Raw genomic sequence first — 16154 nt, 5'->3', positions numbered from 1 at the left:
AGATGGGTTTTATTTCTTTTTTAGGGCAGATTTGACCTTAATCCATCTTGAATTAGCTCATAATGCTTCCAGAGGATGCTAAGCAGACCTGTTCAAGAAGCTGCTGTACAAAATAACCACCACAGCTCTTCCATACAGCATTTATGAGCAAGAATGTAGGGAAATTCACATGGTCAAAATAGGGGAATCACAATTTACTAGTTTATGGTAAAATTTTAAATTATACACAAAAAAAGATTTGGAGCAGGCCACGCTTTACTGGAAGTAGGGGGTCACAAACTAAAAAGAAACTGGTGAAAGGTTAAAAAATCTCATCCTCACAGCAGCAGAGACAGAGGTCCAGCTCCTACGAGATCAAAGAACCAGTAGTGGTACATTCTAGAAGATGATTAGCACTCCAGGCCAGCCTCTCAGTCTTAGCATTCAGTGTAAAATTACAGTCCCAAATGCCAATTTTATTAGGCCTCACAAGTCATAAGACAGCAGAAGTTAGGCAGTAGCTCACTAAAATCACAGGAGCAGAGAGACTGACATTCAATTACAGCTATTTTCTTTGCAAGCAGAGAAGTTATGACAGGACTTTGTCTTCAGCTTTCCCTGTTTCTTGTGTCAACAGACATGCACGTATCTATGAATGAGGGTTCTTCTGTGAAACCTCATCAGTCAAGTTGGGCCAGGAGAAGACAGACACATACTCTCCCTCTTGCACCCCTTCCATGCCTTCCAGAAACAGAATCCAATAAAGTTCTCAGTGAAATGTTTTCTCACTTTACCTTTCAAAGTCTTCGCAAATCTGCTCATTCCATGTGGCCTATGAGCTCTTTCTCTAAGTTTTGTTATTGAGTCCCTCCCTATCACAACTTAATGCCTTCCAGTGTTTACCATCAGCCCTTCCCTCTCATTTCATCTTGCTATGATTTCCAGTCTGTAAGCACTGTTAGTTACTTGCCTCCTCTCCACTCTCTTTTCCTGTGTCTTCTTTACCTTCCACTCTGGTAAAGTAGTTTTGGATTTCCTTTATGCTTTTCAGCATTCTCATAATGGGGGTAAGGGAGTGTATATGTACGTGTTGGGTATTTGTCTCCTTCCCCCAGTCATGATCCTCACCAGATTTTGAGCCTGAGCCATCCCCAATATCAGTACCCATTCCATCATCTACTGCAAGACAACTCTCTAATGAAGACCATCACCAGACCCATTCCCTCCACTAGACTTCTCTCTTCTACTATGGCATCTCAGAGAAGTCTGAGATCTGGCTTGGTTGGTCTATCAGGAACCAAAAGACAAGATCCTCAAACAACTTCTGTGTGCAGCACACCAGGAGACATCACATGGATGGGTGCATGCATGCCCACACCATGAATGCTAATACGAACAATTGTTTGAAAGGAGACAAAGTGTTTCTCCAGCTTAACTGAAACCCACGCCTGCAATCCCAGCTGCCTCATCACCACCTTTGACTCATTCCTCAAACCCTCCCCTCCTCCAGCCTCCATTTGTCTATGTGCAGAATCTCAGTTGCTTATAAGAAAATTACCAAGCGACCTTACCTCCTCTATCCTTTCAACCTTATCTTCTCTTACCCTCCTGCAATTCCTCCTATCATATAACACAAGAATGTTCTCAACCCTTCTAAGCACTTCACCTGCCTCTATGATTTTACTGTGTCAGTTTCTATCCCTTGACTTTTGTCAGTAAACATTTCTATGCTCTGCTCCTCCCTCTCACAATACAAATATGCATTAACTTCTGGCATCTCTAAATTTCCCAGAGACTCTGGATCATGTCTGGATGTCTAGGGTGAGAAGAGGAAATGCATTTACCCCCATATGTCCTTCTCATTTCTCAAACTGCATCCTATGAACTCCTGGCAGTCACTTTTCTTTTTCCCCTCCAGTACACCTTCCGTCTCTCAACTACTACTGAAGCTGCTCTACTTCTAGTGACCCCCTTCCTGGACAAAGCTCAGGACTAGAACTGTCATCATCATCATCTCTTTATTAGAAAAGGTAATAATATTTTTGACTCTTCAATTACTCCTCCCTTGCCTTATGCGAATGACTGCCACCCCCCTACCATTACCACCCTAACCACGCCCAAAGATGCTGAAAGAGACAAACGAGCGATTATGACAATCGCCACAACTTATTCCACACTGATCTCTGTTTTTGCTGCCAGCCCTGAAGTTATCTCATGGGTCATAAGCCACACCTCGGTACGCCTTCCCACTTGTTGCTGCAAAAACTAATGGATTGAAGCAGCTTGGTACAGCTGAAATTGTACATAGTTTCAGGCAGTGCTTGAACAAAGGGGAAGAGATGTGAACCTGGTTCCCAGATCAGCAAGAGTGCAACTCAGAAGCCAGACTACCAGGGAGCTCAGCAGGACTTAGAGCCCAGAACAATTATATGTATAGAGGCTGGCTCACAGCTCCTGCTCATTTTCAACTCTCAGAAACGTAACTCCTGCCTGCCAGGGCTGCTGAATTATAGCCCACACTGAGCTCAACTGGAGACTGTATCAACTACTGCTCAAGAAAGCAAAATACAGCCTCGTTCAATAGCACTGGCTTGTAGCACCTGCTTAGTTCAAAACCAGCTCTGAGCTCCTGCAGACACTGAAGACCATTCCCTCTTCAGCTCCATTCCAGAGGTGGTGGATACACTAATTTAAAAAAGCACAGGGCATGGAGGGAGACATACATGATGTACACCCCTAGCTTTGGATCCTGTTTATATTTTCTAGTGTTCAAAATCTCCTGCTGCCTGCATTTACTTTTGATTGAGTTCTGCAGTGATGACTTTAAAAGCTAGTGCTCTCATCCTGATTAGGGCCTGTATTTTTTATTGCACAAATACCATTTGGCTTCTTTCCTCGGTTTTCTTCAAGAATTTCCCTGTTTTGAGCAAGACACTTAACACCTTCCACATTTTTAACAAACCCAAACCACTGACAAATCCAGCCTTTATGTTTTGGGGAAAGTCCACAGCCTAAATTTATTTGCCTAGGCTCTGCCCTTGCCAAAGGCATGTTCTAAAACTCCTCCAGCTTCCACACAGAGAGGGCAACTTCTCCGTGTGGCTCAAGTTAAGTAAAACACACAACTAAGGTAAACCCAGAAGTCAAAAGTAACTCTGAAGAGGCATGCAAGTTGTCACTAACCTTGCAAAACCTTTCCATCCATCTTCGCCCGCAATCAAGGAAAACCAACAGCCAGAAGCACAAAATCAACAGCACCAGCTAAGGTAACAACACCATATGGAGAGAAAACTACCACTGCAGAATCGAATAGCTAACACAACCTTTAATTTATATACATTAGGTGATAACAGATTGATACATTAATGCTCAATTTAAAAAAAGCATCCAATGGTACAATCCTATCTACCTGTGAAAGGGAGACGGAGATCGGCACACAGCATTTTTATCAGATCCCTTATACAACATACAACTATGTTGCCATAGCAAGAGCTTCCTCCATCTTTGTGCCAGGGTGGCTATAAAAACACCTAGGAATATATTCTTCATCAGGCGTAGCAAATCTAGCTCAGGGTTTGCTTTGTGGTGTTGGTTTTTTTCCCCCCCCATATAAAACACGTAAGCAAAAATCATGACTATTCTCTTCAAAGATGACGGCCAAATGTGGCAGGCCTCTGAGAATTCCTACCCCTCTGCACAGCAGATTGCACGGGTCCTTGCCTCCCCTCTGCGCTCTGGAGAATGGGTAATTTTTTTATTATTTTTTCACCCTTTTAAAAGGAGGCAGCAAGCTGTGGGAAAATACTTTTACAGTTAAGTGAGCTTTACCACCCACAAAGAGAACAGGTCCCCAAGGGGCCCTCATCGCCCACAAAAAGATGAGTACTTCTGCAAAGCCTTACCCCTTCTGATATAATGATATGTAGAAATTCATCACTTTAACAATGCACACAAAAGGAATCAGCCTGCACCCTTCACTTTCAAGAACATCATCATCTCTCTCCAATGCCTTTCTGAATCTCAAAGGCAGCTTTAGCTTCCCAGCCACCAGTACAAAGAAAGGCTTACTGGGACAGTTTGCATCAGCAAATACATTATACAAGCTTTCTCAGATTCAGTGCTCACTTCCATCATGCACTGGAACAGACAATAGCTTGTGACATGATGCCAACGGTGAGTAGAACCTCTCCCGCACTGGGACCACTGCAGACACCCTATGAAGACTCCTGTACATATATCAGGAACTTCAAGACCAGTACTATGATCATAAACTTCCCCTTGAGACTAGGCAACAATTTTGTTAGTTGAAACACTTCATGTACTGGAAAAAACACCTGTTTCAACCACCAGCTACCACAAAGTAAGCGGTGAACTGTATATGGCAGTACTTCAAGAAATAAAAAAAACCTAACACCACCACTCAAATATCTGGCATTTTTTTCCAGTCTAAATTGGTCTGACATCAGGTTCTGCTTTTTGTGTATTGAATTGAAGGGTGCTTGATCAGAAATCTTTCCCCCAGAGATATACCCAGACCAACCAAGTAACAACAACTACCAACTACTTCTTTGATTAGCTAAATACATTAAACTTATGTCCTTCCACAGTGGAAGTTTTCCTCAGCTGATTCTTCCTTCAGCTATTTTCAGTCCTGAAGTGTAGACACAAAGAGTTGCACATGGATTTGAACATCATCTGGAATGGTATCAATAAGACCATATAAAAAGATAGCAGTTTCATAGTCCCTGCTACTACCTGCCTACGTAAGGCCTTAGCATTATGTCATCACGAGAAGAATTCATATTCTCTTGGTTCAGGGACAGCTCCCCAAAGCCATTTTCAGAGTCTCCACATTGCCCAAAACAAGCCTTCACAAACTGCAAATGGGATTCACATTATTTGTCCCAAGGTATCTCATCTCATTCTGGGCTGTAATAATATTCACTTAGCCACAATGGTACCATTGCTTGGATCATCACTGGGAACAAAGGGAATGCAGGAAAGATCAGCCCTCCAAATAAACAGAATGCGATTGCCACTGTCACACTCCAGATTTTACTATCTACTGAAAGAAGTGGATCGATCCCAGACCCCAAACACCTGGTTCTTTGAAAGGCCAACAGCAGGAGACTGCAAATACATCTTGCCTTCGGCCTAGAGTAATTCCAAAAGTGCTTTAACTGTCTAAAATCTTCCCTATTGTTTCAGCTTAATTCATAGCTTTAAGTACCACTCTGTTCCCATTTGAACAGTGTCCTACAAATGCATATGAAAGCCTATGAAGTGCTGGTAACAACAACCCTGCAATTGCACCACCAGCTCTTCTGTGACAGGCATTGGTAAAACTTTTAACTACTACTTCAGTGCTCTGTATTTGGGACCTTTTAACCCTTAAATATGACTTTCTCATGGGGAGGTCAGTCGTACACATAGCTCTAACAATTTCTCTCATGGAGCAGCAGTAAACATCTCCACAAGTCCTGAAATGCAGCCAGTCACAGACAGCTTCTGGCGCACAGCGTCTGGCGCACGAGTAAATGCAGATCTTTCACTACGGATAATCTCAGTGCAGTGGCTAATCTCAGTGCAGTCGCACTAGTCAAAAATCCCCTGACACCTCAGACCTCATCAAGAATATCCTGTAAAATGAAGTGGCCTGCACTCACTCTGATCAGAAGAGTTGTGCTCATTCTAATCTCACTTGCAAATAAAAACTGTAAATTATGCTCATAATGTACAGCCACTGATCCAGAACAAGTCTTTCTATGGACACTTATGCTACATAGGCAGGCAATAGAGGGGTTTTCAGCTTTCAGTTACCAAAAGGAACAGAAAATGAGACTCTTGATGCAAAATAATTATATACTCATGGAAAATAAGTAACAAATCATTCTCCAGTAACATCTGCACTCTCGGACAAACCTTGAAAGAGCCAGAAGTCATCTGCAGTAACAGCCATTACAAGGTTTTACAACAGGAATAGGAGACAATCCCAATACGTGCAATCTACTCCTGAGATGCAGTGTTTAACATAGCTAGAAAAACCTCTATTCTCATCTACACTGAACCCCAGTATCATTTCACTGTTCCTGTGCACTCAATCAATTTAGAGAATCACTGAAGATTTAGAGTGGAAAGGACCTCTGAGATGCTCTATACCATCCCCCTTCTCAAAGCAGGTTGAATTACAGCAGGTTACTGGGAAGTATCTCCAGCCAAACTTGGATACTAAAGACAGAAACCCCATAATCTCAGGCAAACTGTTCCAGCATTTGACCACTCTCACAATAAGAAAAAGTTTTCTTAAGTTCAAACGGAATTTCAATTTGTGTCCATTGCCTTCTGTCCTTTCACTGCGCATCCCCAAAAAGAGTCTGTCTCCCTTCTCTTCATTCCTTTATACACATTGACAAGATCCAGTCCAAGCCCTCTCTTCTCCAGGCTGAGGAGTCCCAAGTTGAGTCTCTCTCAACCTCTCCACTCAAGTCACTCTAAATCCTTACTCATCTTTATGGCCCTTCACTGCACTTACTCCAGTATGCCCAGGCCATCTTGCACTGGAGGTCAAGAACTGGACAAGACACTACAAATGCAGCCTTACTAGGTCTGAGTTGAAGGATCAAGTCCCTCAGTCTGCTGGCAATGCTCTTCTTAATTCAACACAGTATACTGTTGGCCTTATTTTCTGCAAGGGCACATCTTCTGACTCATGTTCAGCTTGCTGTCCGCAGAACCTCCAGGTCATTTATTGGAAAGTTGCTCTCCAGACAGCAGGTCCACAGCCTGTACTGGCGAATGGAGTTATTCTTCCCCAGGTGCAGGACTCGGCATCTCTCTTCACTGAACTTCATGAGAATTTGTTGGTCCATTTCTCAGTCTATGAAAGCCACTCCGAATAGCAGCATAACTTTCTGGTTCATCACTTAATTCTCCTAGTTTTGCTGTGGGTGCACTCTGACCCATCATTGCAGTGATGAACGAAGACCTCTTCAAAGTAACATCCTTTCTGTACTCAACCATCAGAGCAGGATGTAGTCTGTCTAATTTCAGACACCTAAGGTATCCACACCAGAGAAGCATTCTTCTGAAGCTCCCTATATAATCAGTGTTAAATACACTGAAGATTCAGAGCACCTCAGTTCAGCTCACTTCAGGTGGTGAATCAGAGCTGAAGCTTTTTTTTCTCTGCTAACTATACAGGAAGCTTAGTCTCACAAGTCAGATGCCCCAAAAATTAGTGTAAATACCTCCCATAGTGCACACAGCTGTGGATTCTTATTTCCAGTTGACTCCTACCCCTCTCAATTAACACATTCCCAGACTTAGCAGATTGTGATGAACTATGGCTTGAGTTACAAAAGCATAAAGAAAAGACAAGAACAAAAAGAACTGAGCAACAGCAGGTTTTAAAGCTCACCCTTATTGTTCAATTGTTCAGGAGAATTATGGAAAATCTCCAGCTCTCAGGTGTGAAGAGGTGTTCTTTCCACATAGACAGTGATACACAAAATTTATTTCAGAAATTAAACTGGTTTTGGAATCACTCAAGCCTTGAGAGTACTTAAGCCTCTAGAATCAAATAGGGGATAACATCTTATAAGGGTTCTGATGCAAGTTCATTCCATCTGCCCTACAATCGCTAGTGCTTTGCACTCCTAATGTCCTAGCCAAAGAATTCAAACTGTACCTGTTCACAGATGTAAAAAGAGAAGTGTTTGTGACCGCAAAGCATGTTTCTTGCTACGTGGAAGATGCAAGTGAACAGAGACATAGAGCAAGCAGGGCACTATAAGCAGACAGCCAGATTAAAGTTATTCCATTCCAGCACAGAGAGTACCCTGACGCTTTCTGTTTATGCTTTTATTATATGACAGTGTACAGCAGGAGCAGACATCAAAACGGGGATGAGTAACCGCTCAGACTCACTGCAGAAGTTGATATTTAGGATGTGAGGGAAAGGCTAACTGGAAACAACACACAAAACCTTTTCCATCACATAAATTCGTATGTTAATGGCTTTCTCTTAACACTACTTATCCTCCACTTTCAAAAGACATCTAGCTAGACATAACTAAACCTCCTTTATCTCAGAGAAGCATTTATCTGCATCAAAATCAATGCCACCAATTTAGGAACCTTTGTGGGGGTCTTTGCACAGGACTAGTATTTCAGAAGAGATTGCCTGTGGGTCATTCAAATGTTAATTGCATCAACTACCTATCAGCCTTCATTGTGCCAAGGTACAACGATAGAGGATGACACAGATTAGAGCAGCAGAAAAGAGGCAGATGGACCGCCAATTAAAGCACAGAGCCGGAAAAAACAAACTCACTGGTGTCTTGCAATACAGGGAAAAATTACTGAGGTACTATAAAGATGGACCAGCTGATCAGCTATCTGATCTCAGTGTTGCCAGAAAAAGTTGTGTATTATGAGTTGTTTTCTAGGTTTGTTTTTTGTTATGCATTAACAAACTGACTTCTATCTTCCAGGAGAGAGATTTCATTTGAAGAATGTGTGCTAAGAAGTTCACCTTTTGACCACAATCATGATGTAGTATAACTCTGTAGCCACGGCTATAGAATTCATGAAGTGCAAGTCAACAAGGGATCTAATACTATGATAAAAGTTAACTCACAGTATATGACTTTATTCTGCATCTATGACACCAAACTACCAGGACATTTTATTTATGAGATACTCCACTGAGATGGAGCAGCAAAATTAAAATCTTTCATAGCTGAAAGCTGCTCTAAGAAACCAGCAGCTGGAGAGAGACAAAGGCAAACAAGAGCTGAGGTGCAGCATTAACCCTCATGAAGGGTCACAGGTTGCAAGTGCATTATTGGAATACATGAAGTAAATTTTTAAATGAACACTTAAATAAGAGGATGTCACACAAAGTCCTCTCCACACTTCCAAAATCCTACTGTTTTCAGAAGTACCATGTTGAGGAAATAACACCTCTGAGAATACCTCTCACCAGTCTCATAAAGAGACCCTTTCCACCACTCCCTACTGTAATAAGTTTCTGCATTTGCAATTCAGTAATACAGCCTCTTTTTCCTTACATTTCTGCATGAAAGGCTGCACTTTCACAGAAATTATAAACTGTTCTCAAGTCTGTGATGAAGGTGACAGATATCTATAGCTCTCAAGTTGCAGAAGAATCTGAGGCATATTTTAAGCCTCTTATGTCATTTAGTGTCCACTGATGTAGATCACAGAAGGATCACAAAGAATAAAGTCACTCAAATGTTCACATCCTTCCATACTTAGCAGTACCAAACAGACTTATAGCAGAAACACACAGCATAGAAAGCCACGTGGCTACATTCATTGATTCTGTTATTCTATTCTAGAACTGTCTATTATGAAAAGCACGATTAGATCAGGATACTAATTCAAATTCACATAGTTGTCTTGGATGAAAAGCAGAGGCAAGCTAATATAAAAAAGCCAGTGATAGACAGCTGAAGGTACAGATTCAGAACGACACTCAAATCTCAGGTTATTGTACAGAAAATACATATCTACTGTGAAAAACATCAGAGTACAGGGTACATCACACACAACTATGATGTGTTTTCCCATCAACTTTTGCTGGTCCTCTGGAGCTCTCAGGTCATCTCTGTCCTACTCTGTACAGCTGTGCATCACTGCAAGCACACTTGAAGGAACGGAGCATCTCAGAACAGAATTAATGGTGCACTGACACTGTATGTGACAGAACAGGATTAGGTCAAGAAGACTTGAGCCACAGGAGGCAATCACAACCAAAATGCCAGGAACTAGAGATCTGCCTGCAATATGGTTTTGAAGGCAAGCAAAGAAGCCCCTTATCACGATCACTTTCATCATTAGAGTGGAAGTGAAAGGTTACTCGGCTAATTCTAGTTCTAATTCTACAACTGCATAAATCACAGGTTCAACAATACCCATTTTAACTGGCTTTAGGTTAGAGCCATTGACTTGTATGTGAACATTAACCCTAAACATAGCTAGAGTGATTGGGAATGGATCAGGAACTTGTACCAGAAGGCACCTTAGCTAGTGAGTTTGGCTGGTGACAGGCCATCGCCCTAATTCTTACTAGAACTATCACGTGCTCAAGTAAGTCATCCTGTCCCAGAAGGATGACAACATTTATCCATCACCTTAGCTAATTTTCATCCTGTTGAAACTTCATATGCTGTAACAATTGTGTGTTATCACTTGCTGGCTGAAGTACAGAAATTCACTTGAAGACACCAGACTTTGAACTCTCACAGGGAGTCAAGCTGTGAAGAATGGGACAGCTTATGTGATTTTGGGAAAACAGCAGCTGAACATTACAATTTGAAATCCTAGATCCCCATTAAAGGGATCAGCTGATTTTTAGCTTCAGATAGCTTGCTTTGCCAACTCCAGTAGAGATATCCAAAGATGAACCATTATTGCTCTTGTAGAAGGTTATACCCTGAATAGGTGTGGAAAAATCTGTAACATCAAGCTTACTCTTTGATTACATGTAAATGTTCAGTCTCTGGTCTGAATCTATCACCCTGAGATAACAATGAAATCACTCAGAAACTGTAAATGTAGAGTGTTGTATCACTCAACCCTTAAGCTCTGCTGAGTTTGGATCTCCCCATGAGGTGGAAGACTCAGTGTGACTGTGTTGGACAGCATTTTAACAGATAATGTCTGTTGGCAAAGCCAGAACAGACAAACATGACCTGTGACCACACAAAGAAAAATATTTTGTTTGTTGAGATACACAGAACTGAACAGAAGCCTATTAAAACAAAGTGAGGCAAGACAGAAGCATTTCACAAAGCTAGGTAACTCTACCATAAGCTTTCATCTGTGTGTCTCCTAATGAGCAACAAATGTCAACAAAATGGCATCTGTGTCAATTTTTAAAGCCTCCTGCAAAGTTCCTTGGCAAACACTGATTCTCTTCTTCCTCCAAGCTTCCACTGAACTGAAACTAAAGCCTTCTTTGTTTCACTATGCCATCAGCATGTCTTTGTCCATCCCAAAGCAGTCAATTACTATAAAGCCTGAAACAAAAGTTCACAGAGGCGAACAAGAGGTCACAAGCACTTGAGTGGCAACGATGTGGATCTTTTTTTTTTTTTAAATCATGTTTACCGATTTTTACAAATATATTAAAATGTACATCCTAGGCTGTGCTACCAGACGCCAAAAATACCCAGAACTTGGCCATCAAATTACTTAGTAGTGTCCTGCTCACAATGTGACTTAGGACAAAGAGATAACTTATTACAAAAAAAAACCCTGAACCCAAGAACAGAAAGACCAAACCAAAACCAGTAAAAAAATCAACCAAAGAAATAAACACACAAAACTCCCCAAACAAAACAGTGGGCAGAAATATTCAGCTTAAAGAAACATTTCAAAAAGGAGTAGGAGGCGGTAAACACAATACTGAGCTGTGTGTTCCTTGGACAGGTTAACACTGCCTAGAAGTGAGAAGCCAAAAAGTATTTACTGCTTTCATCAGCACTTTAGCAAACAACCACTTCAACTAGCTTTTACTGTATGGACGTTTCCTTGGAGACAACAATGCCATCCCTTAGGGCAGTTCACCAAGGAGAGGAGAGTGCAGAGGGTGGCTTACAGCCTACACTATCAAGAGCCTTAGAAGAGCTGCCAAATGAACTCTCAGATTTTTTGATGAGTCTTGAAATAAAGGGGAATATGGAAGGCTGAAAAATATGCTAGTGTTATACCAGTATTTTAAAAGGTTGAAATAGGATGAGGCTGTCAGTCTTGTCAACCTGACATTGATTCCAGACAAAATAATGAAAAAGCTGATATAAGACTCAGTTAATAAAGGATTAAAGGAGGACAGTGTAATTACTGCCAATCAACACAGACTTTATAGGAAAATATAACTTGTCAAACTACCAACACTTTTTGGTGTGATTACAAGTTTCAATGCTAAAGGTAACAATGTTGATGTAATATATTTTCACATGGTGTTTTACTTGGTGCCAGAAAGCACAGTGATGCAGCATATCATATCAGCTGATAGGTCTAAACTCCACCAGTAGGTAAAGAGGCAGGCAGGAAGGTGCTACTGGGGCGCATTTTTGTTCCAGTGCTACATGCAAATTAGGTTGCTGGCATGGAGATATCTCTGTCTGTCATGTTGACTAGTATCGCTTCGTGCTCTCCCTGAGCTCCCACCTACTCTACCCATCTGTTGCCACCTTTCCTATGCTTCTCCTGGAAGTGCCTTGGCACAACGGATGGTCACCAGTCCCCTGACTAGTACAAAGGACTCTAATCCTGACCTAAACCCTGCCTGGCACATCAGTCCTTCTGCCCAACCTACTGTGTTGCTGTACCAGCCTGCCTGCTTAGATAATGTGTAATTTTTAGTAGTTCATTAAACCAGATTGCTCTAAGAATTTATTCACAAGGTAGTCTTCCCTAGCGTGGAGCTATTGTCTGTGTAACAGTTGCATGAGAACGACACTTAAACAACAGAAAGCTGTTCACATAAAGTAGAGAGCTGAAAGTAAACGTGGACAGAACCTGACAGCAAGAGCTTTGACATTAAGAAATTTAGTCAGAACACCACAGTAATTCACACACCAAGATCTCCATCTGCTGCTTTGATTTCCTCTCCGCATACAGCAGTAAGTAGGGCAGGGGACAGAAGAAGTGCAATTGGCTGTATTTTCCCAAACAGCAGCTCTCACTCATACTTGACCACAGAAGCCTACTGTCAGTTTTCAGAAAGCTGTCAGGTTAGGAACACAGGGTTTTTCAAATGCCGTAGAGGTTACATAAGAAATACATTTGGCATTTTTGCATTCAAACATAATTCAGAAATTATGGTCTGAATACATGGTAGGATGAAGCAACTTAAGGCATTCAAGCTTAGATTAGCCTTAGGAAAATACAGATGGATTTTTTCCTCAGCCAAGGCTGGCAACGTCACCCTCAACTACCAGGCCAGGGTTAAAGTACTTTTAAGCTTGAGTAGAGGTTTTTCAACCATGATACTGAAGAAAGAGCTACCATAAGACTTGGCACAGGCTAACTAGAAAAGAAAGCATGCGATCCACACTGTAACTTTTAATGGCTCTGAAATATAATGGCGAAAATGACAATGCTGCTGACCAATATAATGATTATGAGAAATTCTCTGGGTATTCCACAATTGCAACATCATTTTCTAGTTTTTGCCTTTCATGCCCCCTCCTAATATTTAAAATTTCAACTCTCCTGGTTTCTACAACACATGAACAAGTTTTTCAGCACAAATGTAAAAAAAACACAACATTTTGAAAGCTGAAAGCATAGGTAAAATAAACAGAATATTAAATCATAACACAAGCAGCTACTGCATTAGAAGTATAAATTTTAATTCAAGCCAATAAAAGCCTTTACTGTGGAGTCCAGCCATTCCATTGTGAGGTTCTACAACACTGTAGAAGCCAACAAACCTTGCCTTAAGTAGGCTCAGCACAGGATCACACAGAAAAAATAGATCTTGTTTTTTGAAATGCCCATGATTACAATTCCTGCCTTCTTTTGTTATTCCTGGAACCACAAGCACTTGTGTCTTGGTGCTCAAATTCCCAAAAAAGTGCAAGACAAAAAAGCCTGGCTATTTCCCAGCCACTAAGGAATAGGCAAACTGCAAAGAGGGCTGGAGAAGGGTTGAAGGTAGGTGTCTCCAGCAAAGTGGGGCCACACAAGAGTTCTGCAGTGTTGCCTGGCAGCAAGTAATTATCTGCCAGTGTGCTGTTTCCATGTGCCAACAGCCAAAGCCCACACAGGCAACAAGCACAGGAAAGTACATGTGTCAGCTAAAACTACAGGCTATCTCTACTGTTTGCTAAGGAAAAAAAACAGAGGTGCTTAGGAGGCTAGGCTTTGGCTGGGCTCTTACTATTACTGCAACAGCAAGGTCTAGGAACAATGCACTCAAACCAAAACGTCCAGGGAGACAAAGTCTGCAAGATGTCAGACAAGACCACTGCCACATTAAATCAGCCACACAAAACCAGCAACAGTTCCACCCCAAAATGGTTGGGAAAACTCCAATGAAGACTCTTAAGAACAGTTAGATAAATCCCATCAAAAATGGCTTAGGCATTGATTGTGAGTTAGGATAAGGAAAAGGGTCATGCAGCTTCTTGAGAAACCTTTCAACACTCCTTTCAGTGGTGGTCCTGTGATTACCTACAGGAGGGAAGAGAACCACATCCCAACTTACCTGTCCACACATCATCTCTTGCTCTCCCCCAAGCTTCAAAATTACTCCCCCGCACTGGGGTTAATTACAGAGCAACTTAGACCCAGCCAAAAAAGACTCACACTCAAGATACGTGTCATCTATAACCATCTCATTCATGAACTGCCAGACTGCCAATACTCCTCCTCTTCACTCCACCTCCGCTTGCCCTCTGAGGCTCCCAAATGCCTGTGTGCTGTATGTGGTGGCAGCTGAGTTTTTTAATATGCACTTATTAAGATCCTAATTGAATCCCGCATTGCCTTGTGTGCATCTTCCTAGCCGGAACATGAACAAGGCACCCTATAATTCAATTAGAAGGACCTGCAGCAAGCTGATCATTAGTCTGTCAGGTTTTTTTTTTAAAAACGACATCTAGGAATAGGGGAGGAAGTTAAATAAAGGGAGAATTGTTAACAGCACCCCTCCCCAATTCATGCAGACACTCCCATACACATACTTGAAGCATGGAATCTGCAATGCTCAAGCACTTGAATGACAGCTCACCAGATCACTCCAACAGTCGTTTCTCTTGCTTCAGACAACTTAAATAGAACCTCAAAAGTTGGAATTACTTCTCTTTATCAATCCTCTTCTGCTCAGATTCATGAAAAAAATACCACTAATATATACATGACTACTGCAAACAAGGAAATCTCATTACCTGCCAAAACCCTGTTGACAGAGGAATGGGTGGCCAAGCCAGGCTGTCCCCGTTCATGGAAAATCCCAGCATAAGGCAAATACTCTGGCAGCAAAAAGCGTCTGCAAAACAAAGAGAGTAAGCTTACACGGAGAAAGACATCCCAGTGTACACAGTCCTGGAGAGCAACTACAATTACTTTGAGGAAATATGACTACATTCCAGCAGACTATAGTAGAGGGAAGGCTGGAATCCTCTGCTTAGACAACTGCTTCATTGCTTCAAAAAAAAAAACAAATTACAGATTAGATCCTCCTCTGATCAATGTGGCTGCAAAGATCAGCATTAACCAAATCCTCTACCTCCCACAACAGTGTCCTAATCTCAAACCAGCACATTGTGCTGAGAATCTCTGATCAGATTCTTTTCTTCTCCTATTCCGCCTTCACATTATGGCTCCAACATGCAAGTAAGAAGCACTAAGATCGTGATGTCCTTCAAATGACACAGGATGAGTGGCTCATACTAACATGCCATCTCAGGAGTCCCAGAAATCAAAACCCAAGGATAAACCAGTCCTGTGCAAGAAAAGGAATCTATCTGAAAGCACCAGAGAGCTGTACTGTAACTGGTACCTCCAGGATTTCCACACCCTTTTACTCTTCTGTGTAGATGCCTTACCTTGGGACAAAGCGCCCTAGCGATGGTGCAGACATGCGCGCGTTCCGTGGAGCTCGGTGCCTAGATCGGTCTCCATTGTCCCTTCAGTAAAGGAAAGAAAATTATTGTACATGAAAAATACTGTGGAATAAAATATTTTCCAAGAAAACAGAAACCCAACAAGCATGGTTTTCATGCTTCTATAATGTTCCAAATTCATACAACTAATTATACCAAACCCTCTTGACAATTTTACATATGGGTAACCTCAAAGTCCGCTTTCTTCATTGTTTTACAATGTCTCAAAAGTATCAACAAAACCACAGTGTCAATGACTCAGGTCAGCACCTGAGCAAATGAAAGACAAACCTTAGAATTTTGACTGGAAGAGCAAAAAACAAGCTCACCACAGTCCTGAGGAGAACTTTCTGTTAGTCAAACAGAGCTGCTAAGTTTCACATTTTCGTTCCCAGAAGTACAGGCAAAAGAGCATAATCTGCAGACTATTGTTTTGTGTTCTTTCCCTCAAGGTCCAGTTCAAGTGGATCTCAAGGTTATCTCACCTTTCTAAAGCTTTTCCAGTTAAATCATAAATGTTTGGTGGTATCAGGC

General features: G+C 41.7%; 1 protein-coding gene across 2 annotated transcripts in view; it reads right to left on the bottom strand.

Annotated features, from left to right (window-relative positions):
- Positions 1–16154, bottom strand: part of AMBRA1 (autophagy and beclin 1 regulator 1) — a 119208-nt gene that overhangs the window by 63890 nt on the left and 39164 nt on the right. For both annotated transcript variants that reach the window (XM_027705594.1, XM_027705604.1), the window contains 2 exons: positions 15564–15644; positions 14904–15004 (listed from right to left, as the gene is read on the bottom strand). In XM_027705594.1, the coding sequence (XP_027561395.1) occupies positions 14904–15004; positions 15564–15644 (182 nt within the window). The remainder of the gene's footprint in view (positions 1–14903; positions 15005–15563; positions 15645–16154) is intronic.

Source organism: Neopelma chrysocephalum, unplaced genomic scaffold (genome assembly GCF_003984885.1).
Source record: "Neopelma chrysocephalum unplaced genomic scaffold, ASM398488v2 Primary Assembly neopelma1_24, whole genome shotgun sequence".
In the NCBI taxonomy this organism is placed as follows: Eukaryota; Metazoa; Chordata; class Aves; order Passeriformes; family Pipridae; genus Neopelma; species Neopelma chrysocephalum.
The sequence above is the reverse complement of the archived record's forward strand: the minus strand, read 5'-3'. Positions and strand labels throughout refer to the sequence as shown.